This window comes from Tenrec ecaudatus, chromosome 13 (genome assembly GCF_050624435.1).
Source record: "Tenrec ecaudatus isolate mTenEca1 chromosome 13, mTenEca1.hap1, whole genome shotgun sequence".
Classification (NCBI taxonomy): Eukaryota; Metazoa; Chordata; class Mammalia; order Afrosoricida; family Tenrecidae; genus Tenrec; species Tenrec ecaudatus.
Genome location: NC_134542.1, coordinates 37,519,777 through 37,547,225, shown reverse-complemented (window position 1 = coordinate 37,547,225; position 27,449 = coordinate 37,519,777). Strand labels below are relative to the sequence as shown.

At 48.1% G+C, this 27,449-nt stretch overlaps 1 protein-coding gene across 1 annotated transcript in view; it reads right to left on the bottom strand.

The window, feature by feature from the left end:
- The window catches only part of FLACC1 (flagellum associated containing coiled-coil domains 1), a 35,793-nt gene extending 11,389 nt beyond the window's left edge, over window positions 1-24,404 (bottom strand). The window contains exons 1-11 of the mRNA XM_075529825.1: window positions 24,292-24,404; window positions 22,139-22,210; window positions 20,968-21,028; window positions 19,975-20,108; window positions 17,877-17,970; window positions 15,512-15,573; window positions 14,284-14,381; window positions 12,707-12,759; window positions 3,803-3,902; window positions 1,844-1,947; window positions 539-601 (exon numbers count right to left, since the gene is read on the bottom strand). Of these exons, the coding sequence (XP_075385940.1) occupies window positions 539-601; window positions 1,844-1,947; window positions 3,803-3,902; window positions 12,707-12,759; window positions 14,284-14,381; window positions 15,512-15,573; window positions 17,877-17,970; window positions 19,975-20,108; window positions 20,968-21,028; window positions 22,139-22,210; window positions 24,292-24,404 (954 nt within the window). The remainder of the gene's footprint in view (window positions 1-538; window positions 602-1,843; window positions 1,948-3,802; window positions 3,903-12,706; window positions 12,760-14,283; window positions 14,382-15,511; window positions 15,574-17,876; window positions 17,971-19,974; window positions 20,109-20,967; window positions 21,029-22,138; window positions 22,211-24,291) is intronic.
- Between the last annotated feature and the right edge of the window lie 3,045 nt (window positions 24,405-27,449).

Here is a 27,449-nt window from a genome sequence, read left to right as displayed (position 1 = left end):
GGAAAGAGAGCAAAGACCAACGGGGATGCCAGAAAAGACTCGGTGGAAACTTGCTCATGGAGGCATGAACTCACGAAGTAACAGAGCTGAACAGATGATTTTAAAGGTTGACTTGAGGAGACAAAGTGTTATAATTACCTGAAGGGTGACTGAGGGCCGTAGTCTCTGGGGGCCCATCAGTGTGGTCTTCTTTATGATTTTATAATTGCATCCCATGACAAAGGTCATGAATATTTAAATTAGCACAAAAGCATTCAGAATCTAAAACCAAACAGCCAAACCCAGACTGAGTTTGTCTCAGCCTGTCTTCTCAACCCTGGGCTGTTTTGTCAATTCCGACTCATACTGGTGCTGGGGCTCCAAGGCCCATTCCTTTTTCTGTAGAACATCTTCGTCTGTTTGCCTTTCCACATGACTGGCACCTGCCTGGGCTCTCAGATATCATCCTATGCTTTATAACGACAAATCTTTGCCCCAAACCAATGCACTCAGTCAAGGCTGACTCATATGGACAAGCTGACTCAATGGAAACGCTTACCTCTTTGGTCTTGGTCAATTCTTGTAATTTCACAACATTCGTCGCATGCTGTTTCAAGAACTCCTTAAAAAAAAGGAAACCGTGAGAAAGGGCTTCTGTCAGAGGTGTCCTGGTTGCCCGAGGCTGACTACAAGGCTTCCTGCTCCCTGCTTCTGTAAGATCTACCCCAGCATCGGCCTCCTGTGAGCCTTCACATGCCAGGAGGTCCAAGAGCCCCTTGTTTGAACTGTTTGGGACCTTCTTGGTGATTCATATTAACAACCACACGGATGGTCGGGTTTGGGCAGAATTTGATGTAAGCATTTCATGATGAGTATCAAAGTGGAAGGAACATGGCTATGACGGGTAGCTAGTCCTCACCCGTTTTAATTCTTTGTAGCTAGTCCTACTAAGAGGTGCACATTGCCACAGCGACAGTCAAGGAGGAGAGGCCATCTAGTGACTGGGGTTTAGGGTTTCGTACATGGTTGTAGAGTTGGGGACCCCACGAGCCATGAGATCAGACCATTCTGATGCATAGGATTTGCAGTGGTGAATTTTTCTGAAGTGGACTGTGAGGCCTTTCTCTCTACCCATACCTGTCTAGCATACCTGTCTAGCATCCTCAAAGCATGAAAGCCTTCACTAACAGATGGTTGGTGGCTATGCCTTGGGGGTGGGTACAGAAGCTGGATCTCCTACACAAAAGGCAAGAATTCTACCACTGACCCACCAGCGCCGCCAAGTGGTGCAAGCAGTCAGTGCATTGAGCCGCTAACCTGAAGGCTGGAGGCTGGAGTATATATACCCAGGCATGCCTTGGGGAGACGTCCCGGGGATCAACTACTGAAACCTTCACGAAGCACACTCCTACGCTGACCACACGGGGTCGCCACGAGTGTATTGGTGTACATATATTAACAAACTCTAAAAGGCACCGCCATCCGGTCCGTTCCAACCCAAGACGGTCACTGTATGGGAGTGAAAAAGTGCGTCTTTCTCCTGAAGAGCCACGGGTGGTTTCAAACTGCTCCCCTTGCGCGTAGCCGGCCAACGTGGAACCACGACACCACCAGGGGTTCCTCGTTGTACATATTAGGATCGTGTTATTTCCCGTCCATGACCATTTTCATCCCAATACCTGCGGTCAGACGGTCCCGCAGAAGGACAGCACCACTGTCAGTCCACTTGCAAAGATGCTCAGGCAAGCAGGGAGTCCATGCCGAGAAAGGCAATGCTATTGCTTTGGTCAGGGGCACGCCCGGGGACACTGGGCGACTGCCTCGGCTCCCCATCGCACTCCCAGTGGGCTGTGGGCTGTGTTACCTCCTTCTCTCGGGTGAAGTTCTCCAAGGCCGTAGTGTAGGAGTCACTGATCCTCTTCTTCTCTTCTTCTGACTGTAACTCAAACTTCTTTGTCATCCTGTGTTCTGGAGAGGCGACAGGCAAGCAAGTATGGGCAAAGCAGGGGCAGAGTGAAACTCAGAAGATACGAAAAGAAATGTAGACACGGTCACATGCAAGGCCCTTGCAACCCAGCATGTGGGCTCCGCCACTCACCTGGAGTTGCGTGGGTGTCACATGCTTGTGGCGCCTGCCCTTCGTAACATTAGCCACTCCAATTCGACTCACGTGTCTCTGCTTCTGTTTGGTTTAGTTTAGTTTGGATCTGATGCTTATTCTTTCATAGTGACCCCGATAGGACAGGGTAGAACTGCCCCTGTGGGTTTCCAAGACTGTAACTCTTAATAGGAGGAGAAAGCCTCGTCTTTCTCCTGAGGAGTGGCTGGTGGTTTTGAACTGCTGACCTCGCAGTCCACTTGTGATCACTATTGCCCTGGGCTCCTCGCTATGAGTCAAAATTGGCTCCATGGCAGGGCTGATTATTTTGTCTATTTTCTCTGCTGAAGTAACCACTGCACCCTTGGATTATCTTTATTTTAAAATAAAGATCTTGGTGAACATGTCTTTGACAGCAATATAATTCATTATTCACTTGGCACAGGGCTTAAATGGCATCTGTTTAGTTTGGTTTGGGTTTTGGCAGAGGAGGCTGCCCACAGAAGCCAGACGTAAGCAGGAGGAAGGCATGAAAGGGTAAACATGAATCTCCTCTTCTGGGCCGTGGTTCTGAGAATGGCTGGGCAGGGTGTGGGCTGCACCTAAAGGTTGACCTGACCTACTTATGAGCAGCCAATGTCTGCTCTTCTTCTACATGGGTTGTAAGAGTTTACCTTGGCTCCAGGAGCCTGAGCTGAGTGTAGTCCCCGTCCTTGGAAGGCTGGGGGATGGTCTGGGTCAGGCACCAGGGTTCTAGGTAAAGCCGGACATGAGCAAGGCCCGTGGACCATTCCCTGACTTTGCAGGTAGGGTGTTCACACTACCCTGCGACATTTCAGGGACCCTTATGCATGGGCTGTGATCTATAAGGTAACAGTTCGAAACCACCAGCTGCCCAAGGGAGAAAGCCAGGGCTTTCTACTCCTGTGAAGAGATCCCGTCTCAGAAGCTCCCAGGGGCAGTGCTACCCTGCTCTGTATGCACTGTGAGCAGGCATCGACTCGATGGCAGAGTCAAACCAGGATGTGAGGATTCACTTTCTCAGGGACGAGTTACCTTTAAATGATCGCATTGTTGAAACCAACGCACCCTCTGATAGGAATGGAACAGGATGTGGCTTAGGTTTGCAGATGCAAGCCCCAGTCCTGCTTTAACCAGTTGTCTAGGCCCAGTGGCCAGAATTTCTGCACCAGAATCTCTCTCCTTTGTCCATTTATGAAGCTCCATGAGAGTGGCAGGGGCTCATGCAAAGCACTCTGTATGACCCAAGCTTTCTATTCAATGCTGGAAATATGAACGTGCCTATCAAACATGGCTCCCTTTGGAGGGATGTGCTGGGACAGAGGATCTTGCCGTAATGGATTGCAAGCCCTCCCCAGCAGCTCAATATTGAAAATCCTCATTCTGAAACCTCTGGAGCTTGGAGGGGCACTTCTGTCCAGATAGCAAGCCTACACACCCACCCGTGTCCCCACACGTGTTTCAATCCATGAGGGAAAACTGGCAACTAATGAGTTTGAAGCGGTCTAGCCTTAGACCCTCTGCTGGCTGAATCCCAGAAGAGACCTTGTGGTCACTTTTGCTTTCTTGGTAACTCAGACACTACCCACATGGGAGTCCAGTGTGGTGGCTCCACTGTCCTCATTCTCAGAGAGTCCTTGGCCATTTTCCTCAAGTGTGACCAAGCACGGAGGCTGGTTTTGCAGCACCCCTTGGCATACTCACTTTGCTGTAGCAGGATCTTTTCTCGTTCCATCCTCTCATCCTTCTCCCATTCTGACTTCCTCTTGGACCACTTGTCCTCCATCTCATCATGAATGCTGTCCTGGGGGCGCACAGAGACACACCATGCAGGGAAAAAAGAAAAGGCCCGTGCTTGCTTCCCAACAGATCACTGAAGATAAAGTGGGTGCATAAGCAAATGTGGTGAAGAAAGCTGATGGTGCCCGGCTATCAAAAGATATAGTGTCTGGGGTCTTAAAGACTTGAAGGTGAACAAGCGGCCATCTAACTGAAAAGCAACAAAGCCCACATGGAAGAAGCACATCAGCCTGTGTGATCATGAGGTGTCGATGGTATCAAGTATCAGGCATCAAAGAACAAAAAAATCAAATCATTGTGAATGAGGGGGAGTACAGAGTGGGGACTCAAAGCCCATCTGTAGGCAACTGGACATCCCCTTACAGAAGGGTTGCAGGCAGGAGACAAGCCAGTAGGGTGCAGTGTAGCAACGATGAAACATATAACATTCCTCTAGTTCTTCAATGCTTCCTCCCACCTCCTACCCCCACTAACATGATCCCAATTTTACCTTACAAATCTGGTTAAACCAGAGGGTGGATACTGGTACAGATAGGAACTGGAAACACAGGGAATCCAAGACAGCTGAACCCCTCAGGACCAGTGGTGAGAGTGGCGATACCATGAGGGTGAAGGGAAGGAGGAGGAGAAAGAGGGAACTGATTACAAAGATCTATATATAATCCCCTCCCTGGGGGATGGACAACAGAAAAGTGGGTGAAGGGAGATATCAGTGAGTGTAAGACATGACAAAATAATAATTTATAAATTATCAAGGGTTCATAAGGGAGGGAAAAAAAACGAGGAGCTGCTACCAAGCACTCAAGTAGAAAGAAAATATTTTGAAAATGATGATGGGAACAAATGTACAAATCTACTTGACTTAATGGATGAATGCAGGGATTGTGATGAGTTGTATGAGCCCACAATAAAATAAAAAAGGGAGGGAAAGGTCCGTGGTTGTGAGCAGCACAGGGAAAGTCCCTGACTGCACAGCACCCTGGCACGAAACGACACCCTTCTTTCCAGCTTCCCTCCCTGGGACCCTTGCTGCAAAGCGCCTTTGTGGGCCACGTGGTATGGGAAGACTACCCTGGCTAAGCCCATCTGAGCTGCCAAGGCAAACAGGGCTTGGGACTTGCCCCTCTGGAACCGGCCTGCTCTGGAAGACAAGCAGGGTCTTCCCTGGGCAGAGCTCCCCACTCCACTGAATCACTCCTCAGAACCCGGGGAGAAACACCAGAAACGCCTAGGAGCTAATTTCAATATTTTGAAAACAGTGTCCAATTTTTCCTCGACAGATCTAACTTTCTTTGTGGTTAAGGGTAAGTCAATTAATGCAGCGATTCTTCTCTCCCCAGAACACCCATTGGCAGCCAATGCAGGGAGCATGCTGTTCCAGAGTTCGAACATCATGCAGTATTGCACAATTGCTGGCACAATCAGTTTCAAAACATTCTCTTCCTTCTTGAGTTCCTGACATCAGCGCCCTCTTACTGCATCCCGCCCCCCATCACTGTACTCCACAGCGAACCCTGTTTACTCGCTATCCCTATAGGTTCATTGATCCTGGGGTTCATATACTGAAGAACAGAAAAATCATCCACCCTGGATTCCCTGTGTTTCCAGTTCCTATCTGTACCAGTGTACATCCTCTGGTCTAGCCAGATTTGTAAGGTAAAATTGGGATCATGATAGTGGGGGTGGGAGGTGGGAGGAAGCATTGAAGAACTAGAGGAAAGTTATATGTTTCATCGTTGCTACACTGCACCCTGCCTGGCTTGTCTCCTGCCTGTGACCCTTCTGTAAGGGGAGGTCCAGTTGCTTTGGGCTTTGGGTCCCCACTCCGCCCTCCCCCTCATTCTCAATGATTTGATTTTTTTTGTTCTTTGATGCCTGATACCTGATCCCATCGACACGCTGTGATCACACAGACTGGTGTGCTTCTTCCATGTGGGCTTTGTTGCTTCTCACCTAGATGGCTGCTACAGATGATGTGGAAACCAGATCAGGTCCAATGTGCACCTGAGGAGGGAACAACTGACAAGGTTTCAACCATTTGTCAGGACTATCATTTTGATCTTCAGTAGTCATGTCTTCAATGCACTCTGTTTGGTAACCTGCTTCTTCTCATCTATCTTTTATGGGTAGAGGGAAATCACTGGAGGCTTATTTCCCATTAGATCCCACAAATATATCTTGGGGTCCCACTGTCATCCACAGCCTTCTGCAAACCCGATTTTCACAGTTTGGGCTCTGATACTATTCCCTCGGCTTTGGATTATCTGAGTTACGATCCTTTGGTCGCTGATATTGGGGTGCAATGGCAAATTAGTTGATGGGTTCAGACTTTATGAACATAAGACCCCAGGAAGGTGTGACATGCAGGACCTGGGGGCTACCAGGAAGTCCGAGGATGCTGTACCCCTTTCAAGTTTAGATGCAGATTCACATGAGACAAACGTGTACTTCAGGCCAATTTGTATGGACTCTGTTTCCTACTCTGTAAGATCCATGTGCAGCTCATTGCCCTAAGGCCAGGCTTAAACTTCTCCAGAGAGGCACAGGTTGGAGCAAGTGTAGACTATGCCCAGGAAACGGAGGCAGCTAACCTGGACATAAGCCTGACACTTCTCTTAGGCTGTGCTCTGGGATGTTTTCCCTGATAGTATAAATGCACCTTGGAAAATGAGCTTTGGACATAAGCTAAACACTGAACCTGAGTTGTGAGCACAGTTTCAGAAGTGGTGTTAAGCTGGTTCCCTCCTTTGATAAGGTTTGACCAAGTGGCTCTGCAGGTCTCAGACTGAGGACTTTCCAGCAAACTAGGATGCATGGGTCCCCCTGATGTTCGGTGCCATTGAGTTGGTTCTGACTCGGTGACCCTACACACAGCAGAACAAGCATTGCTCCTGTCTGGTGCCATCTTCCCAATTTTTTTTAAGTTTGAGCCCATTGCTGCATCCCCTGGGTCATTCCATCTCACCGAGGGCCTTCCTCTTTTCTGATGCCCCTCCACTTTACAAGCATGATGTCCTTCTCCAGGGCCTGGTCTCTCCTGACAATGTATCCAAAGTATGTAAGACCAAAGCTTACCATCCTTGCTTCTTTCCCCCCCACCCCCCAATCATTCATTAGGGGCTCATACAAGTCTTATCACAATCCATACATACATCAATTGTGTAAACCACATTTGTACATTCATTGCCCTCATCATTCTTATAACATTTGCTCTCCATGTAGGCCCCTGGCATCATTCCCCTCTCCCTCAAAGACCCTTGATAATTTATAAATTATTATTTTGTCATATCTTACACTGTCTGACGTCTCCCTTCACCCACTTTTCTGTTGATCATCCCCCAGGGAGGAGGTTATATGTAGATCCTTGTAATCGGTTCCCCCTTTCTACTTCCCCTTCCCTCCACCCTCCCGGTATCACCACTCTCACCACTGGTCCTGAAGGGATCATCTGCCCTGGATTCCCTGTGATTCCAGTTCCTATCTGTACCAGTGTACATGCTCTGCTCTAGCCAGATTTGTAAAGTAGAATTGGGGGGGGGGCATTTAGGAACTAGAGGAAAGTTGTATGTTTCATCATTGCTACACTGCACCCTGACTGGCTTGTCTCCTCCCCACGACCCTTATGTAAGGGGATGTCCAGTACCATCCTTGCTTCTAAGGAGCACTTTGGCTGTACTTCCTCTAAGAAAGATTTGTCCTTTTTAATAGTCCATGGTATTTTCAATATTCTAAACACATTGATTCGTCTTTGGTCTTCATTATTCAATGTCCAACTTCCCCATGCATATGAGACCATGGAAAATACCTTAAGATACGTCAGGCACAACTTCGTACTCAAAATAACATCTTTGCTTTTCCACACTTTAAAGAGGCCTTATGTAGCAGATGTACGCAATGCAACCTGCTGTTTGATCTCGTCACTGCTGTTTCCATGAGCGTTGACTGTGGATCCAAGCAAAACAAAATCTTTGACAACTTCAACCTGAGTGGGCCAATTGTGAGGATTTGGGTCTTCTTTACACTGAGTTGTAACCCATAGTGATAATAAGCCTTTCTCCGATCCTGATGCCACATTATTTTTCACATAAGCACACTTTTCTGATTATTTGCTCAGCATACAGACTGAATAAGTATGGTGAGAGGATACAACCCTGACACACACCTTTCCCGATGTTAAGTCATGCAGTATTGCCTTGTTCTGTTCCAGTAACTCCCTCTTGATCCACATACAAGTTCTGCATGAGCCCAGTGCAGTGTTCTGGAACACTTCCCGTTCTTCGTAAGACTATCCATAATTTGTTATGATTCCCACACTCACATGCCTTCGCCTTCAATAAAACACAAGTACGCATTTTTTCCAGTATTCTGTTTTCAGGCAAGATCCATCTGGCATCATCAATGATATCCCTTGTTCCAAGACTTCTTCTGAATCTGGTCTGAGCCTCAGTACAGTTCCCTGCACTGCTACAACCATTGTTGGATGATCTTCGGTAAAATGTTACTTGCATGTGATTATCAATGATACCTTGAGTTGTAACACATAGTGAAGGCTACAATCCTTGATCTTCATCAGCAAGTGCTTCAAGTCCTCCTCACCTTCAGCAAGCAAGTTGTGTCATCTGCAAACTGCAGATTTCCAAATTCTGTTGGGTCACCTTTCTTTGGAATGGGCACACATATGGCACTCTTCTAGTTAGCTGGAAAAGTAGCTGTGTGGCAGTTACATAATCTCCCGTCAATTTGAGCGAAGGGGTGGAGCCTAGCCTGTCAATCAAGTCATTACCCATAAGGCCTCTGTGTGGGCATAGCCTTCTCCTGAGGAATCTGGAAACTCCTGTCTTCCTCCTTGGAGGCGACACACACACTCTCTGCCTTCCCTTCCATGCAGTTGAGACACTGAGAGCTGGAGGAGACATGTGAAGACCGCACCAGCATTGAGATGCTCCTACAGCCACTGGATCCACAAGAACTTCTACCCACTAGCCTGTGATCTTGCTGCATTTGGCATCATTGCATGTGTTGCATGTGTCGAAAGAGGAATTTATGGACTAGTATCAGACTTATGGGCTAATATCAGACTGATGGACTTGACCTGGACTGGGCTGGGATATTTTCTCCATATACAACTGCTCTTTTATATAAAGCTCTTTATGGATTTGTTTCTCTAGTCAACCTGGACTAACACAAACTATCTTCCAAGCTTCCTGGCTAAGATGAGTGAGTACTTTCAGTGTTTCATCAGCTTGTTGAACGTTTTCAGTTGGCATTCCATCAATCCTTGAAGCCTTGTTTTTGGTTAATGCTCACCGTGCAAGCTTAACTTCCATCAGGAAGAACCATGGGTTCTTGCTCATGTTGCCTCCTGAAGAGGTGGGTGATTGACTAGTTCTTTTTGACACAGTAACTCTGTGGGCTCTTCGATCCATCATCCATTCACCAAGTTTCAGAGTTTCTTTTGGCATCCACTTTGATCTTTTCTTTCTTTCCTGCCTTTTAAATGACCCTTTGTTTTCTCTATGAACCATGTTGTTTGATGTCATCAGTTCAGCTGTGATCAGATGAGCGGATTATGATCCGAGACAGACAGTCAGGGAGCACTTCCACACCTTCCTTGAGAGGGTTCCCATCAGGAGCCTTTTTGGATGGCGATTTGGTCTTAAAAAAAAGTCTTTAAAAATTCCCATTCCTTTTGACCCAGCACTATTGTGCTGAAACCGAAAGTTATATATTCAAAGGTGTTCAAAACAATATTACAGCAAACAACTGGAAACTATTCAAACGCCATATAGTAGGAGAGTAGTTAAGCACTTAAATTCCTTTCGGTTAGATTAATATCCAATCCTTAAAATGGGGAAACAAAATTTACTTGTGGTTACCAGGGGCCAGAGGAAAGGAGAAAGGGGTGGGCAGCTATTACTTAAGGAACACTGAACTGCTGTTAATGGTGATGAAAAAGATTGGAAACTGACTACAGTTATGGTTGCTCAACATAATGAATGTAACATAGTGAATGTGACATAGTGAATGTGACATAGTGAATGTGACATAGTGAATGTGACATAGTGAATGTGACATAGTGAATGTGACATAGTGAATGTGACATAGTGAATGTAACATAATGAATGTATCACTGAATTGTACACATGAAAAAGTTGAGATAGCAAGTTGCATACATGAGTGTACGCGGCATGCACACACACAACCACAAAAACACAAAAGCAAACTAAACCCATAGGAATGGGTACATGCCAACTCATAGTGACCCTACTGGAAAGGGGAGAGCTGCCCCGCAGGGTCTTCCAGGCTGTAATCTTTAAGGAAGCAGAGTGCCACATCGTTCGCCAATGGAACAGCCAAGTGCAGTGTAATAAAATCATTTATTAAACAAAAGTCTCACAATGTCCAGTTATTGTCCCTCATACCCTCCCATCTCTCTAACCCTTTCCTGAAGAAACATGTCCTCTTCAATCGACACCACATCCATCCGAACAGGCGTTGTGGCTTCCCCCGAGGGATTCCAATCCTGTTCCTTTGGAATGTTCTTTGATTTTGCTAACTAAAAGAAGTCGGAAAGAGCAAGATCGGGGTGTAGGGATGATGAGGGAAGGTTTCCCAAGGAAATCCTCATACAACAGCCCTGCCGGCCCTCAAATCATGAGCAGGTACATTGCTGTGATGGAAAACAAAAACAAACTCCTTGGCACAAATTTCCTGATATTTTTCTTAGCAATGCAGCTTTTGATTTTCTTAAAAGTTCTTCCTCATAAGCCCCCGTTGGTCCCTGAGAAAATATATCAAGATTTTCCCCTCAAGGATCCCTCAAAAAAGAGTCACCATCACTTTCTGAGAAGACTGACCTCCCTGCTTTGAATGCCATTGGCCCAGCAGATCCTCTGCGAAGCCATTGCTGTGTTTGGAGCTTGCTCTCTAGATTGTGTTGGTCAGATCAAGACTCGTCGTCCGTGATGACCTGCTCCAGTGAGCTAAAAACCCCCAAACGTGCTGATGCCAACATGCTCACTTCCACCTGATTCTGGACTTCAGCCACAGGTTCTTCATCCGCCGCAGTGGACGCTCTTCTTTCTCGTGCATCTTCTTTATTTTTTTTTTAATTTTAACAATTTATTGGGGCTCATACAATTCTTTTCACAGTTCATATATATACATACATCAATTGTATAAAGCACATCTGTACAGTCTTTGCCCTAATCATTTTTTTCTCTTTTCTTCTTTTACATTTTATTAGGGACTCATACAACTCTTACCACAATCCATACATATACATACATCAATTGTATAAAGCACATCCATACATTCCCTGCCCCAATCATTCTCAAGGCATTTGCTCTCCACTTAAGCCCCTTTCATCAGGTCCTCTTTTTTTCCCCTCCTCCCTCCCCATTCCCCCCTCCCTCATATGCCCTTGGTAATTTATACATCGTTGTTTTGTCATATCTTGCCCTATCCGGAGTCTCCCTTCCCCCCTTCTCTGCTGTCCCTCTCCCAGGGAAGAGGTCACATGTGGATCCTTGTAATCAGTTCCCCCTTTCCAACCCACTCACCCTCCACTCTCCCAGCATCGTCCCTCACACCCTTGGTCCTGAAGGTATCATCCACCCTGGATTCCCTGTACCTCCAACCCTCATATGCACCAGTGTACAGCCTCTGTCCTATCCAGCCCTGCAAGGTAGAATTCGGATCATGGTAGTTGGGGGGAGGAAGCATCCAGGATCCGGGGGAAAGCTGTGTTCTTCATCGATACTACCTCACACCCTAATTAACCCATCTCCTCTCCTAAACCACTCTATGAGGGGATCTCCATTGGTCGACACTTGGGCCTTGGGTCTCCACTCTGCACTTCCCCCTTCATTTAATATGATATATATATACATATGTATACATACATATACACATATATACACATACATACACACACTTATATCTTTTTTTTTTTTGCATGATGCCTTATACCTGGTCCCTTGGGCACCTCGTGATAGCACTGGCCGGTGTGCTTCTTCCATGTGGGCTTATTTGCTTCTGAGCTAGATGGCCGCTTGTTCACCTTCAAGCCTTTAAGACCCCAGACACTATCTCTTTTGATAGCCGGGCACCATCAGCTTTCTTCACCACATTTGCTTATGCACCCATTTGTCTTCAGCGATCCTATCATGGAGGTGTGCAGTCAATGATATGATTTTTTGTTCTTTGATGCCTGGTAACTGATCCCTTTGGGACCACTCGCTCACTCAGGCTGGTGTGTTCTTCCATGTGGACTTTGTTGCTTCTGAGCTAGATGGCCGCTTGTTTATCTTCAAGCCTTTAAGACCCCAGTCACTATCTCTTTTGATAGCCGGGCACCATCAGCTTTCTTCACCACATTTACTTGTTCACACACTTTGGCTCCAGCCGTTGTGTCGGGAGAGTGAGCATCATAGAGTTCCAATTTAATAAAAGAAGGTATTCATCGTGCATCTTCTTTAAAGTGCCTAATCGATCTAGACACAGTCGTCCTCAGTGGCACAGGGGGAAAAGTAGCACAGCAGTCCCATGAACTTGGTGTAAAGCTTCAGTGATTCGGAAAGATGTTCACTTGAATTTTGTTAAGCATTTGATAGAAACTTTGACCTCAAAATAGGCACAACAAGTATGTTTTGTTTTGGTTTTGAAGACATGGCGATGATAAGGAGGAGCCCGGGTGGCCCTGTTGGGTAAGTGCTTGACACTCCACATTCACCCCCATGTCATCCCGCCAGGCCAAACCTTGCACCTCTCGTACGCTCCTAGTCCACCAGGGGCGCCGTGACTCACCTGATACACATGAAACATATTCTTCAAGTATTTATATTCCTTTCTCAGCTCCTCTGGATAAAAGGAAAACAACACACTCCTCAGTTCTGATGTGCACACTTAAAGAGACAAGAGTACTTTCATACTTTTGCCACCTCAAACCCCACTCCTAAACTCATAAGACCTTGGTGCAGCTCAGAAATCACCTGGGAAGCTTATTAGGGATGCAGCTGCCCGGAACCACCCCCAAACTACTGACTGGGAATCTCAGGGAAGGAGCCGGCATCTGTCTGCAATAGGCTCCCTGGTGACTCTGATAGCCGGCAAGCCTGAGGACCAGGCTCCAGGGTCAACAGACGTCTGTGGAGACGAGGGGAGCAACACCTCATGGCCCACATTTGTAACATTTTAAAAAATAACACTGCACGCTGTCTTGAGACAACTGGAAAAATCAGCAAGGAAGAAATAAGATAATCCCTTTTAAAAATCTAAGGCAAAATAAATGTAATCGCAGAATATCTCCCCCCTGTGGACTTCCGTAACTGTAAATCATTTTTTGTTGGTTTTTATTTATTTTTTGATTTTAATAAATCATTTCATTCAGGACTCTTAGAGCTCTTATAACAATCCATACATCAATTGTATCAAGAACATCTGTACATATTTGCCATCATCATTTCCAAAACATTTTCTTTCTATTTGAGCCCTTGGCATCAGCTCCTCTTTTGTCCCCTCCCTCCCTTGCCCTCGTGAGCCCTTGATAATTTATAAATTATTTTTATTTACATACTTTATACCATCTGCTGTCTCCCTTCGCCCACATTTCTGTTGTTCATCCCCCTGAGGAAGACTATAAATCTTTACAGGAGTAGAAGCCTCATCTTTCTCCCAAAGAGTGGCTGGTAGTTTTGAACACTGACTTTGAAGTTAGCAGTCCAAGGCTCAACCCATTATCAGTCAGGGCTCCCGTTGCCCTTCCCAAGGGCAGCAAAGCTATTGGGATAAATGACCTTCATACATCTGGTGGAATTGAAAGACATGTCATCACGTTTGGGGTGAGATACTTGCTAGATTGCAATAGCATTGCCTTACATCTGTAGAACTTTAACATGTACTGTGAAAAAATGATTTCTTATTATTGTTCCCAGTTTCCAGACCAGGAAACAGAGCCTCAAGAAGATGCCGGCGTTTGCTCAGATCTGAAGACATAGTCCAGGTCTGTCTGTCTCCCAGGCCTGGAAGAACATGTTCCCGGAGTTCCCTTCACCCCCTTCCAGCCTTTTCCACTCCCTTCACCTAGGCTTAAGAGAGAACGTGGAACTAAGTAGTGAAGCCTGACCCCGTCTCTCCTTAGACCAGTAGTGCTCAACCTGTGGGTCGCGACCCCTTTCGGGGGTCTGATGACCCATTCACAGGGGTCACCCGATTCACAACAGTAGCAAAATGACAGTGATGAAGTAGCAACGAAAATCATTTTATGGCTGGGGTCACCACAACATGAGGTGCTGTATGAAAGGGTCTCAGCATTAGGAAGGTGGAGAACTTAGACCTTCACGGGCAGCCATTCACCCAGTCACACGCCCTCGAGGCAGACATACCCAGCTTCTGCTGGGCAGCCAACTTCTCTGCCTTCAAGGCTTCTTTGTGGCTTTCTTCCAGTTCACCAATCTGTGTTGCATAAGCCTCTTTGAGCTCCCTGTGGAAGCGGGGAGAAGGGAGAACTGTCAGTGAAAAGCTTACTCCCCTCCCATAACACAAGAAGTCAGTACACAGGATGAGGCTTCACTTCTTGAGACACGTCCCTGGTGTTCCCTCCCCTCAAACTACTTGAACTGTTTTGAATTGAGCTGTCGAAAGCCACCCTCAGCCCCCAGGCAGTATTGTCTGAGCCTTCCATCTAGCTGGGGATAGCTCGGGTCACCTCAGACACAGGGATCATTTCAGAACCCAAGATACCCCCAGCCCCTTTTCCAGGAGGCTGCGACAGGCTGTGTTCCTGTCAAGTGTTCCATAAGAAAAGCTCCCTCCCTGCCAGTTTTCAGCTCCTAGGATTTCTGGACTGGTACCAATGCCCAGCAAATAGTCTGGAAGGGGAAGTTTGGCATAGTTTAAAGCAGTGGTTCTAAATCTCTGGGTCTCAACCCCTTTGGGGGTCAAGCAACCTTTTCACAGGGGTCGTCCGACTCATAACAATAGCAAAATGAAGTAGCAATGAAATAATGTTATGGCTGGGGTGGGGGGTCATCACCACATGAGGCGCTGCATGAAAGGGTCGCGTCATGAGGAAGGGGGAGAACCGCTGCATTAATGCAACCCAGCTCTGTATTTCCTCCCTGGTTCGTCTTCGCGGCTCTGCTGGCTGGCTGTCCTATAACTTCTTCCCATGTGACCCAGGCTCAACCTCCCAGCCAGGAAGAGCTAGAGGTGGGGGGAAGGAGGAGAAGGGGTGTGGTGGGCTTGAGAACAGTGGTTTCACACAGAGATCCAAAGGGGAGAGAGAGAGAGAGAGAGAGAGAGAGAGAGAGAGAGAGAGAGAGAGAGAGAGAGAGAAGACATAGAGGAGAGAGAGAGAGACTGCTCTCAACCACCACCACCACCAAAAAGAGATTAGAATGAAGCAATGAAATGATAAGATGCAAATGTAGGAAAAGTCATAGTTAGTGATCTCTGATCAAACTATCCTCCTTTTCAAAGGCAGGTACCTCATTGTCCCCCACCCCTCCCCCTTCCAGGCTGCCCTTCAAGCCGTCGGGATTTTCAGTGAGCCGAAATCCTGCAAAGGATGCTGGGGCTACAACACACAAGGGCATGTGCTGGCAAGCGTACCTGTGCTTGTTTTCAAAGTTCTGCTCCAACTCGGCACACCGTGTTTCCATCTCACTGGCGAGCTGGAAACGAAGCCTCACATTAACAACCCGGGAGTGAGACCCATGGCACAACCTGCCTCGTCTGCTCCAGGGGACACCCGCTCAGCACAGCTCCTGCTGCAGTGCCAGGGCACCCATGACTCCTGAGGCAATGGAACCATATGTGCTGGTCTGTATGCTTTTGTACTTAATCCGTTCCTAATGCTGAGGTACAGAAACCATCTTTTCCACTAGCTGAGTCTGGTCCCCTCTGCTAGACTCTGGTCTAAAACTGTGGCCTTCCGGTTCTAAGGATTTTGATCGAGAGAGCCAAAGAGGGCTACGATTCCGACCCTGCCTCCATTGACCCTGAAATCCAGTGTTGCCACGTCCTTGTTGGCAGAATGGTCCAGTGCTAGCAGCAGGGTTTGCTCATTCCATTCTAGTCTATCAGAAACATCTGGCGAGTGTCCCAGAAAGAATGGGAACTTTCAAACCACTGAGTGGTCACAGTCAGCTAAACCCAGAGTTCAGGCTCCTGCCCTGAGGCGGGAAGGCTTTATGTTATCAAAGATGCAGGGCTGCTGGTGCAGCCAAGTGGTCAGCTCCAGCAGCACAGACGGGCCTGCCACAGTGGGGGCCGGTCCAGGCTCTTTGGTCAGGCCGCACAACAAACTGGTGAGTTCACAGAGGGCAGACGTTTAAGGCTCACAATATCGGGTCTCTTCATGGAAGTGGTCTTTAACTATGTCTTCAGCACAGATGGGGCCCTGGTGGTCTGCGGTCGTTAGATTTAATGTCAACCCACACTTGAAGTCACAGCCTGATGCTGCCTCCTGGGGGAGACATGGCCTTTTTATAAGAGAAAAATCAGGGAACGTCTTTTCCCTCTGCCCCTGTGCCTTGCTGCTTGCGGGGACCCTGTGCCTGGCTCCTGGGCAGCCCCACGTGGGCTGCCTGACACTGAGAGCTTCCTCCGCATGCCATGTTTCCACTGACCTTGGGCCCATGGGGCTCTCTGCCCACTGGCCTGTGATCTTCCTGCATTCCGCTTTCCATCATGGGCCCGCAGCTACCTGTGTCTGAAAAGGGCTCCGGCTAGCATCAGACCCATAGGTTTAAGTTGGACTGGGCTGGGCTGCCTTCTTGCTGTGAGATTTCTTCTTGACAAAGAGCCCTTTCTTAGACATAGACAAGGGTCACTGGTTTTGTTTCTCCAGATAATTCAGCCTAACACATGGTCTCAAGGTTCATCTTGCCCAATGGCCAACTATTGATGAGCTGAGTGAGTTTATGCAGGTCATTTAACTGCTCTGAGTCTGTTTCTTTGGCTCTAGACTGGAGACCACAAGCATGGAGAGTTTTAATACAGATAGGATAATGAATAGTAGTGGGAGAGGCCTCAGCTTGAGTCTTAAGCTGGGTCAGTCTAAGGGTCAGACACGTATGGGGCAAAGAGAGGCCAAGGGCAGGCCTGTCAAGTAACCATCTCAGAACTAGGAAGTTGACCCTCATGAGTGAGTTTCAATAACAACAGAGGCCCGTGTGGTCAGAACCTGTTTGTGGGCATAGTTTTGGTCAAGTGCTCCAGTGAAGCCAACCAACCACTCCTGCTTGAGATGGGGAAGAAGGGATTGTGAGAAGACAGATGGCGAAATCTAAAGGAGAAGGGTCACTAAATTGCCCAAACCAAAAAACCCCAAACCTCCCTGCCATTAAGCTGATGCTGACTCACAGTCACCCAATAGGACAAACAAGTAGAATTGCCCTGCGAGTCTCTGAGACTGTAACTGTTTAGGGGAGTAGATAGCCCTGTCTTTCTCCCTCTGAGCACCTGGTGGTTTAGAACTGCTGACCTTGCAGATCGCAGCCCACAGCCCTGCCAGGGGCTCCTTCAAGAAGCAAATGTCTATTCACAGATTCTGAAGTGTGGGCACTGGGAGCTTCAGTGGTAGCAACAGGAAAGGGGAACTGGCGGCTCCTGCCATGCTGGAAGCATGGAGTGTGGGGGGTTCCATCAGTGAGAGGTTCAGCCACTTAACTCACCACACAGGTCACCCCCAGTGTGGGGAGAACCATGTCACTGAACACGCAGGAGCGACCCAGAGAACTTCCAGGACTACCTGAGCTCGATCTTGGAGACTTGAGCTCTTGCCATCATGGATGAGAGTGGAGTCAGAGAACTAGGACGGGGTAGCCCAGGTCCTATCTTCAGATGGCTGTGGCCTGGACGACATGGTTTGCATGAGTTAAACGGCCTGGCATCTGGTCGGGTCTATAGCAGGTGATCTGAGAAGACTAGGTTTCCTCCTACATACATGTTTGTTCATTTGAGGTACACTCACCAATTTTTGGGCAGCCTGGTGGTCCCTGTTCAATTGCTCTATGATCGCCGTCAGTTCCGAGATCTGCTCTTCCAGGTCAGAAATGATATTAGTCCTGCGGGACAAATGAGTCTTCTCTCATCCATGGAGCTGACTTTTCTATGCAGCCAGGGTCCCCTGGGAGGGCGGGCTCTGGCCTGACCAAAACACAGCACCACCATCATCATAGGGGCTGAGTGGGAGGACGGAAGGGCGGTCCAGGAGAAGGAGTTGGCTGTAGGGTGGTTGAGCCCCAAACTACCCTTTTGGACTAGCTATCCAGAGTGAGGAGGGGTGGCATCCTCTTGAATAGCAAGGAGATTGGAATCTGTCAGAAATGTATTCGGGTTTGCTTTTGCTATGTGAATAATTGTAGAGATAAGGCTTTGAAGCTCGGAGAGGAGAAAGCGGGAACACAGGACTGATGGTGACGGTGACTCACAGACGGGGGATGGGTCTGAGGTGGAACTGAGGATGGATTGCATAGAGCGGCTTTGAGAACAGGAAAACGGCACCCTGTCTTTGAGCCTGGCGTCTTCCTGAATCGTTGGTTATTTAGTTGGACTTGGTGGAGGTGGAGTAGATAGGATGGCAGGCAGTGCTGATGTCCAGCGGAGGTAAAAGAAGGTTCCCAATCCTGTCTACCTGGAGGCAGGGAGGATGCGGAATGAGAAAACGAGAGGCAGGATACAGGAGGAGAGCGTGCCAGCGTCCAAGAAAGCTGAATCGCAGAGCATCCTGTCTTTGGGCTGCGATCTTCACTGTCGATAATCCTCACACACCTGGGCTGCTTCTTCTGTCTTATTTTGCCACACGCTTCTTAGAAGACCAAGAAATGGATGTGGTACTGCCTTTGCCTGTGAACCAAGGCCTGCTTGCTTGCTGCAGAGGGTGGGCAGCAGGGGAAAGAAACTGGATGGAGGCTTCCCTGGATAGGAAGGAGTTCAGCTTGTGCTTTTCTGGGCCAAGTCAGAGCGGGGTGACCCTAGGCCTTGCCTCCCTCACAAAGGTGTGTGGAGCCATGAGCCGACCCTCAATCTGAAGGCCTTCGCAGAGGTAATGCCGACTGCTGACAAGTCGTGTCCTTTCTATACACAACAACACAAGGCTCCCCAACAAATCAGGAATCTGTTCCAACTCACGGAGAGGCCTCGGGTGTCAGAATCACGCTGGGCTCCACTGCGTGGTCTGTGGCTGAATTTTTCAGAACTAGACGGCCATCCTTTCTTCCCAGGCACCTTTGGGTAGACTAGGACTTTCAATCGTTCAGTGAGCAGCGGGGCACGTCAACTGTTGCCCCCGCCAGCTTCTCCATGCACTGACAGCACCAAGTACCTAACAAAGCGTGTGTGTGTGGTGTGTGTGTGTGTGTGGGGGGGGGTGTCTGGTGGTGATGGTAGTTGTCTTTAAGATTTCTGGAGTTCTCATCAAAGCAGGCACAAGCCAGGAGGCAGAGAATCACTTGGGAAACCTTCGCTGAAGGGCAGGGAAGGAGATGCAGCTTTGGGAGTCGGGATGGAGCTCCAAGGATGAGGGGACAGATTCGATGTGAGAGTGGATGGTTAGGAGTGGACGGGCTTTAGTGACAGAGAGAATGGCAGGGGTTCAACTCCGATGGAGCTAGCGGGAACCTTCCCTTCCACGCTGCGTCTCCAAGAGGCATCGATTGAGCGAGGTTTCTGTGGTCGTCATAACGAAGCGCATACCCAGGTTCCTGGAAACTACGGTTGTGTTTCATGCACATTCTCTGAATGCATGCTTTTTCATGAACATTTTATCTGCTTCTCACCTCCAGGAAAAGCTGTGCTATTGTCTACCAGTCGCATGACACCACACCCAATCGTTTTCTGGTTCATCTGCCTGATGTCACCTTCGTTGGCCCCTTGGGTCCAGTAATGGGACCAGAGCAGAGAGAGGTGGGTGTGGCACAGGCCTCAGTAAACAGGGTGGAGTGTGAAGGGAGCTTGCAGGGCCTTCAGCAGGGCACCCAATGACCTGGGCATGGGTATGGATTGTCTGAGAAGCCAGGCTGGCCCGAGAGGGAAGGCGTGGAGGGGTGGATGTCGGTCCGGGAAGTTACCTGGAAGTTCCTGTTTTGCTGGTGATCTCAGTTTCTGAGGGCTTTTTTTGGTCGAACAGCTCATCCCCTAATGTGACCGAAATCTGCTCCCGATTCCGAACAAGGCGATAGCCAGGTGACACGTTTACCACTTCCTAGGCACCAGGACGACAGGTAAGATCGCAACGCAGACTCAGAGTGCCAAGACCCCACAGAACGTCTACTCCTGTCCTCCTCACATTGGATGGACTCAGGGCACTGCCACACTCTCTCCCACTTACTGCTAACACTGGCCGTTCCCCTGAGATCGAAGCCCAGCATTCAGCTGGCTTCTCCATGTCCACTCAGCCGCCCCCGAGGCCTCCAAACTCAAAAATGCAACACAGAATCTTCCACAGCACACTCCAGGCTCAGCCCCTCAGCTCTGTACCTCCTCTGAGATCTTCCTCGGGGCCAGAGGCTAGGAGGCAGCTGGGCATCATGGAAACCACTCAGTTAGGGGTACCAGATATCCTGCCTCTGCCACCTACCAATAGTTAATCTCCATCCATGTGCCTCAGTTTCCTCATGAAACAAAGGTTCTCTTCCGCAGCTCACTGTGGTTCCCAAGCACAGCAAAAGCTTGCCTGAACATGAACTCTATTCTGGCCTGGAGGAGCTCTCACTGTCTGGTTTCTCGGACGCTCTCCGGCCGCCCAGGTGGTATTGAGTGGTAATTAGACGCTGGTTCTGGGCGCTTGTCGACAGAGTTCAAGCTCTGTTTCTGCCACTTATCAACCATATATGAGATGAGGGGGGATTTTTAAAGTTTGTAGAAAAATGGAATTATATTATAATGAAATGTTCCCATAAACTTTTTGAGGCTCCCCCCATTTAATATGCAACAAAAACAGCCCCTCCTCACAGGATCGTTGGGAAAATTCAGTGAGGTAAGTATGGGCAAAGGCTCATGCCCACACACAGTAGGTGCTCAATTACGGTTAGTCCCACTGTCCTCTTTCCATGTTTACTCACATAAGGTAGTTTCATGCTCTGTTTTCCAAAATTGATTTTCAGTCCAAGAGGGGAAGGTTTGCTCAGAAAACAACCAGAAAACAAGGAGAAGTTCAGAGCTTAGAAGCAACATGTTGGCCCTGCCCTCCACCCCGCTTTGCTCTCTGAGCTCCACCCACTCCACCTTCTTCCCATACCCTGGGTGGCAGGAGAATCTAGGCCCAGGCCCTATAAGATGTTCCTGCCCCAGGAGACTAAAGAGTTCTCTTACCTATGATGGCGAAGCACTTTTGTTTTGCTAGGATTTAAGTCTCTCTTTCTCCCCTGCCCCCCCCTAAACACCCACCCACCGCACATACTCAATTCATTGGAGAATGAAGTATTTTATGTAAATAAATGTTCTGGACAAAGACACACATTCCATTGAGATGGGAACATTTCATTTTAAACTGTTTTTGCATTCAAATCTTTATGCATGCTATATATAAAAGTGAATCACCACCGCCATTGCCAGGAGTCATCGGGTCTGTTCTAACTCATGCCGTGTGTGTGTGTGTGTGTGTGTGTGTGTGTGTAACAGTGATCCATAGGATTTGCACTGGCTGATCCTTCAGAAGTGGACTACCAGACCTTTCTTCTGAGGCACTTCTACTTAGACTTGAACCTCCAAGAGGAGTTGGCCTTTCTGTTAGAAGTGCAGTGTGTGAACTATTTGCACCACCCAGTCTCCTTAGCAAATAATAGATGTTCCCAAAGGACTTCCCAAGTGAATGGGATGCAAAGATTTGTAAAGGCCTAAATAGTTCTACTTCTAAGCTTGTAAAATGTGGATAAGCATTCTAATTCGTGAGTTAAACACACACACACACACACGCACACAGAAACACTAGAGTAAGTTAGTGGTGCTTCCTGAAGCTCTGCCCTTGAGGGGTCAGTTGCTGTGGCCTCCAGGCAGGAAACATCTGGGAAGTAATCTAGCTAAAGACTTACTTGTAAAGCCTTTGAAAACTGCTGGACTAGGGAGCCACGGAATCTACACATAGGGTCTAAGGTTTAGGAAAACCTTGGTGCCTTCTGGAAATCTCTGGCAGCAATTCATTGAAGTCAAGCTGGGCTGTGAAGCCCAAGGCAGGGACATTCCTTATGGACATGCTTCCAACTACTCCTGCAGCACAGAAGTAAACATACTTACTTTGGGTCAAGAGGTCTTGTTGCTAGATGGCAGTCATCCTGTTTTTTTGAGTCTGCTGCAAGAGGACTTAGCCTGGAAGGGAAATAATAAATAAAATAAATGAATTCTGTACCAAAAATTGGAAGATGGGGGAAACCAGAAAGCACTGCCACTCCATCACGTTGTTGTTAGGGGCTGGACGTCTAGCGACGTTGTGCACCATAGAAGGAAACAGGTCTTGCGCCAGCCCCACGATGGTGGCGCTGGAGCGCCTGGCTGAAGCCACTGTGCGTCATTCAGCTGCTGAGAGCAACTTCCTCTTTTGTGTTAACCTGTTTCTTAAGCACAGCATTCTTTTCCCGGACCCAGTCTTCCCGGGTAAAATGGCCACTGACCGTGAGACGAAGTCTTACCACGCTCATTTTCAATGAGTATTCCAGCTGTTCTTCTCCCAAGACATTTGTTTGTCGTAGAAACCTTTATTGAACAAAACGGTCATTTGGGTCTGTTAGGTAGCTTAGCCTAGGGAATTGGGAAGTCCATTTACTCATGGCCAGGAGAGCCAGCAAAGGACAAAGCTGGATCTTCCCGCTGGTAGGCGTGGATGGGCGTTACACCTGGAGCAGCCTGCCTGGGCCAGGTGATAGCAATTCAGCCAATGGGAGCGACCTAGGGTTGTTCACCATGCCTCCCCCGGAACCCTTGAAAAGGCAGGGACTGGAAGGGAGAGGGGCTGGGCTGGTCGTCTTCGTGGGAGGAGAGATCCTTGTGTGACCCGCAGCAGTCTGGAGCAGTCTCTGCCAGGCCGCATGGTCAAAGGATTCCTATGGGTGCCACGTAAAACCTGAAGCTTCTTTTAACTCTTATTAAATTCACTTGGATCACAAGCCCGGCTTCAGCGTGAAATCTTTCTCGCGTGGAGCCAAGGACCGAGGCTGAAATCTAGCCCGGAGACAGAGACCTTACAGGTCTATACTCCTCGCTTTAACCCTCCCTCCCAAGAATCCTGTGTCCCGAGTGACACCATGTCAAGTAGCAGTTTCAGCCTCCTGGAAAGGCCCAAAGGATTTGTGTTCCTTCTTGCTGTTCTTTGAACTTCAGGAACAAGAGGAAGTCTAAAAGAGCGAGCCTGGGCTGTCGGCTGATGGACTAAGGCTTTCCAACAAACACTCAGAGAGAGGAGAGCTCTTGCTGGCTCCAGACGATGAGCAGTTGCATTGTCAGTGTGGTAGTTCCATAATCTGGTGTTAATTGGGGGACTTGAGAGGATGAAGAGTGAAGGGGTGGAGTCTAGACTGTCAATCAGGTCATAGCCAATGAAGCGCCTGTGTGGGCCTGGCCTTCCCCTGAGGATTCTGGGAATTCCTATTTTTCCTCCTTGGAGGTAGGTGGGAGACTCTCCCTCTGCTCACTCCCTGAGAGAAGGTCTACTGACAAGACACATGACACTATGCTGATAGACTGTGTGCCCTGGGAGCTGAAGGAGCCATGTGGAGACCCTGCCAGCACTGAGATGCTTCTACTGCCACTGGGTCCACAGACTTCGCACCCACTGGCCTGTGGTCTTCCTGCCTTTGGCGTCATTGCATGTTTCATGAGTCTCAAGAGGACTTTATAGTTGGTATCAGACATTTGGGCTATAACAGACTTTATTCCATTTATTAAAATTCTTCCTACTAACTGTTCATGATCAGCTATACCTTTAAGAAAATCTATCAACATTACCCCTTGGGAATCCCCTAACACAGTCACCATACCCTTCTGAACTGACCTCTCTTACTTGAATTTAATTGGCCCAATAGATCCCCTCAGAAGTCACTATTTTGGTTGGATCTGATTTTTGAAGGAACCCCAATATGATTAAGAGAAACTCGTCTGCAGCCAACCACAGATTCCAGAGACATGTTTAAACCCATGCACACGTTAACTCTTTAACTTATCTTCATGTGTGGTCTGGACACAGACATTTTCCTAATCTGGGCAGTTCAAGGGAACCTCAGGCCCAAGGCCTTGGCACTTGCTCTCTGTCCCAGGGCATCTTGGGGTCGACAGTGCCACGAGGGCCACCACCATCCCCACCCCCCGGTTTCAAAGTGGGTATCTTGTGAGCGAAGAAAGACTGCAGGTGGAACTCAAGCCCCTTGAAGGGCTTCACCTACCCCAGCGGTCCTTACTTGGGCTTCCCTTTAGGGGTCTTGTGTGGTGGTCGAGGGGTCTTGATTAGCTTCCGTGGTCCCAGGTTCCAGGGGTCCCAGCAGGTACAGTAGATCAGAGGATTGGGATACATGATTCAAGGTCATGGGCAGTCTGGGCTGCTGGATCAGGATCTTGCTAAAATGGGGAAAGAACATCAGCAGATGAAACCTGAAGGCCCAGCGTCTCCATGTGGAGTCCGCAGGCGGTGTTGATCTCTGCAGGTCTTGCTTGGGGCGGGGGGAAGGGGAACACCTCCGCTCTTGCCGCCCAGTAGACTTGACTCAAAAGCAATTTAATCTTTACTATCATTGAGTGCTTACTGAGCCTGTTTCACAATACACAGTCAATTATTATTATCTGGACTTTATGAATAAGTATAACAAGGCCTGGAGAGGCCACGGAGAGAGCAATTGAGAACAGAGTTGGGAATCATGAGACGGTCTGCCAGTCCCAGGGTGTGAGGCAAACTAGGCTGTGGGGAGGATGCTTGCAGGGCTGTGGACAACTGTCATTTACCATCCGGAACAGCAGAATCTCGATATTTCAATAGCCGGGTACACCAGCTAAACATTAGCCTCTGACTTGATACCCTTCCAAGAGGAAACCACTCTGAACAGCTGCTGTGGGCTGTCCTTCCAGAAATGTTCTAAGTCTGTAGAATGGTCTATGAATAGACACAAAATGTGCCCTCATTTGTATACATTCTTTAAAAGATTTGGTGATCTTTACAGCAATTTACAGAATTGTGTAGGATTTATAGGAATTCTATATCTCATTTAGGAAACTTACATAATTGTGAAACAAACAATCCCCCAAACTAGAGCCCTGGTGGTGCTGTGGCTTAAGCATTGGGTTGCTAACTGAAATCTTGGTGGTTTGAACCTCCCAGCTGCTCAGTGGGAGCAGGATGAGGCAGTCTCCTTCCCTAATACTGACAGCCTTGGAAACCGCAGGAAGCAGTCCTGTGCTATCGAGTTGCTATGAGGCCAAACTGAAGCCATGGTAACATATAAACAAATACATATATATATATATATATATATATATATATAATGATATATAATTATGTGTTATCAGTTGGGACTTATGGCAACTCTATAACACACAGACACACACACACACACACAAACACACGACTCTAAGAACATTTTTGTTTAATTTTTCTTTCTTCCTCCTCTTGTCCTTTCCCAGATTCCTCTGAAATGATTTTACCTGAAAGTCAACCGCCCAACTGCACGAATTGGTGATACCGCAGTCAGCAATGAGCCAGCTGAGTTTTCAGAGAGAGTTCACTGTTAGTATGAACAACCAGCAGGAAACAATATGATATAAAACATCCCTTCCACAGAGCTTACCTTGAACTGCCCCCCAATTTGTTTTTCCCATGCACCTCCTCCTCGTCAAAAGTTTTAAAGAAACCCACACCGTTATTGAGAAATCAACATGAAATCAGAGCAGGTCAAATCCAGAGGTTCCAGAATTTCAGCCTCAAGTGGCTATTCCAGTTGATTGAAATGCCAAAACAGAAAATAACACTTGATGTGTAAGTCCGGGGACCGCCTCCCAGTGACTCCAATCAGAGGCTTCCAGAAGGCTCACCGGCCTGGAACGGGAGTTCCCGGTGAGAAAGACAGTCCGGCTGAGTCTCAATCCTGCGGCGAAAGCCAAGCTAGAGCAGACCGCTGCTCCCTTCCATTCAGACTCCCTAGACTTGGGCCTGGCTGTGAGGTTGGTTTGTTCTTGGGAGGTGTCTGGCAAAGGCTTGTTTATTTTATTGCTATGGAAACAGAATGGCAGAACCTCATTGGCTCAGAGCTCTTTGCTCGGAAGAGAGAAAGTGGGAGACGGCGTCCAGTGAAGAAATCCTCCGAGACCCAGACCGTGACCATTCTCAACCAGCAAGGAATTCACAGCCAACGTCACCATCTGCCACCAGGCAAAACAAGCGATAGATGCACTTTCGGAGGAAACAGGATTAGATGGCACCCGTAAGTATAATTGAACTGCGGCAATAATTGCCCAACGGAAAAGGTAACGGATTTTGAATGGCTGTGCCATTTGCTCACAAGAACCTAACGTCTGCAGTGGGCACCTGCCCCCTGGAACGGAATATGGTTTTAAAATCTGTGAAGTCGAATCTCTCTTGCACAGGGGCGTCTTCTTCCATCCCTAAGGGCTTCAGATGTTTATTCCTCCCTAAATGACGTTGCTTTTTCTCAGTGCAGAGGAAAACAACAGTAACATCTTGGCATCGGTTCTGCCGTGCTTGTCCTGCTGTGGAGGCTTGCATGCTGCCAGAGGTGTGGCAAGCCCCAGCATGATGGCCCGCGGGACAGATTTCCGTGCAGTTTCTAGACCAATATAGACTAGGGGAAGAAAAAAAACCCCAAGTGCCTAGAGACGTATTTCCAACAATCTGGCAATGAAAACCTTACGGATTCCAACAGAACACTGTTTAAATCGCTTGCTCGGATCCATCATCAGGAGGGAAGGGCAGGCCTTTGAAGGAAGGCAGCGTGTTTGGGGAAGTGGGGGCCAGGGCGAAGGGTCTCCATGGATTGGAGAGGACAGCAGCTATCTTATCGTCTATCTAGTCTATTACAGACAGGTGGCTTCCATTTGTATATTCCTATACAACTCATTGTAAGAAATATATCTTAATACATTGCATACCTTAAACATTTTAATGTAATAAGACACTGCTGACTTGTTCTCGTCGGTTCCCCACTCTCTAACCCTGCCCCCATTAAACCTCATTGCACTCCAACAGTGTAGTCTCCTGGCCCAAGGGCCGGTCACCACCAATAGCTCACAGTTCCCAATGCATCTACTCATGCGTTCATTGTCTGCTGTGTGCCAGGCCGTTGCTAAAGGCCTGCTGCGTTCAATGAAGGCACCTGGATCTTATTTTAAGGGACTCATCAGTTGCAGTGGGAATTTACAGCAGGAATTTTTCTTCTAATGGGTCAGACAAGGTTTAAGCAGGGAATGACCCTGGTTAGACTTGCATATTGTCATTCTGACTGCAAGGGCCAGAAGCCATTAGCAAGGCCAAGCTAGGCGGCCAGGCAACCAATCAGCTGTCTGTGGCAGTGGTCCAGAGCGACAAATGGTGGCCTCAGCTGAAGCTGCAGTG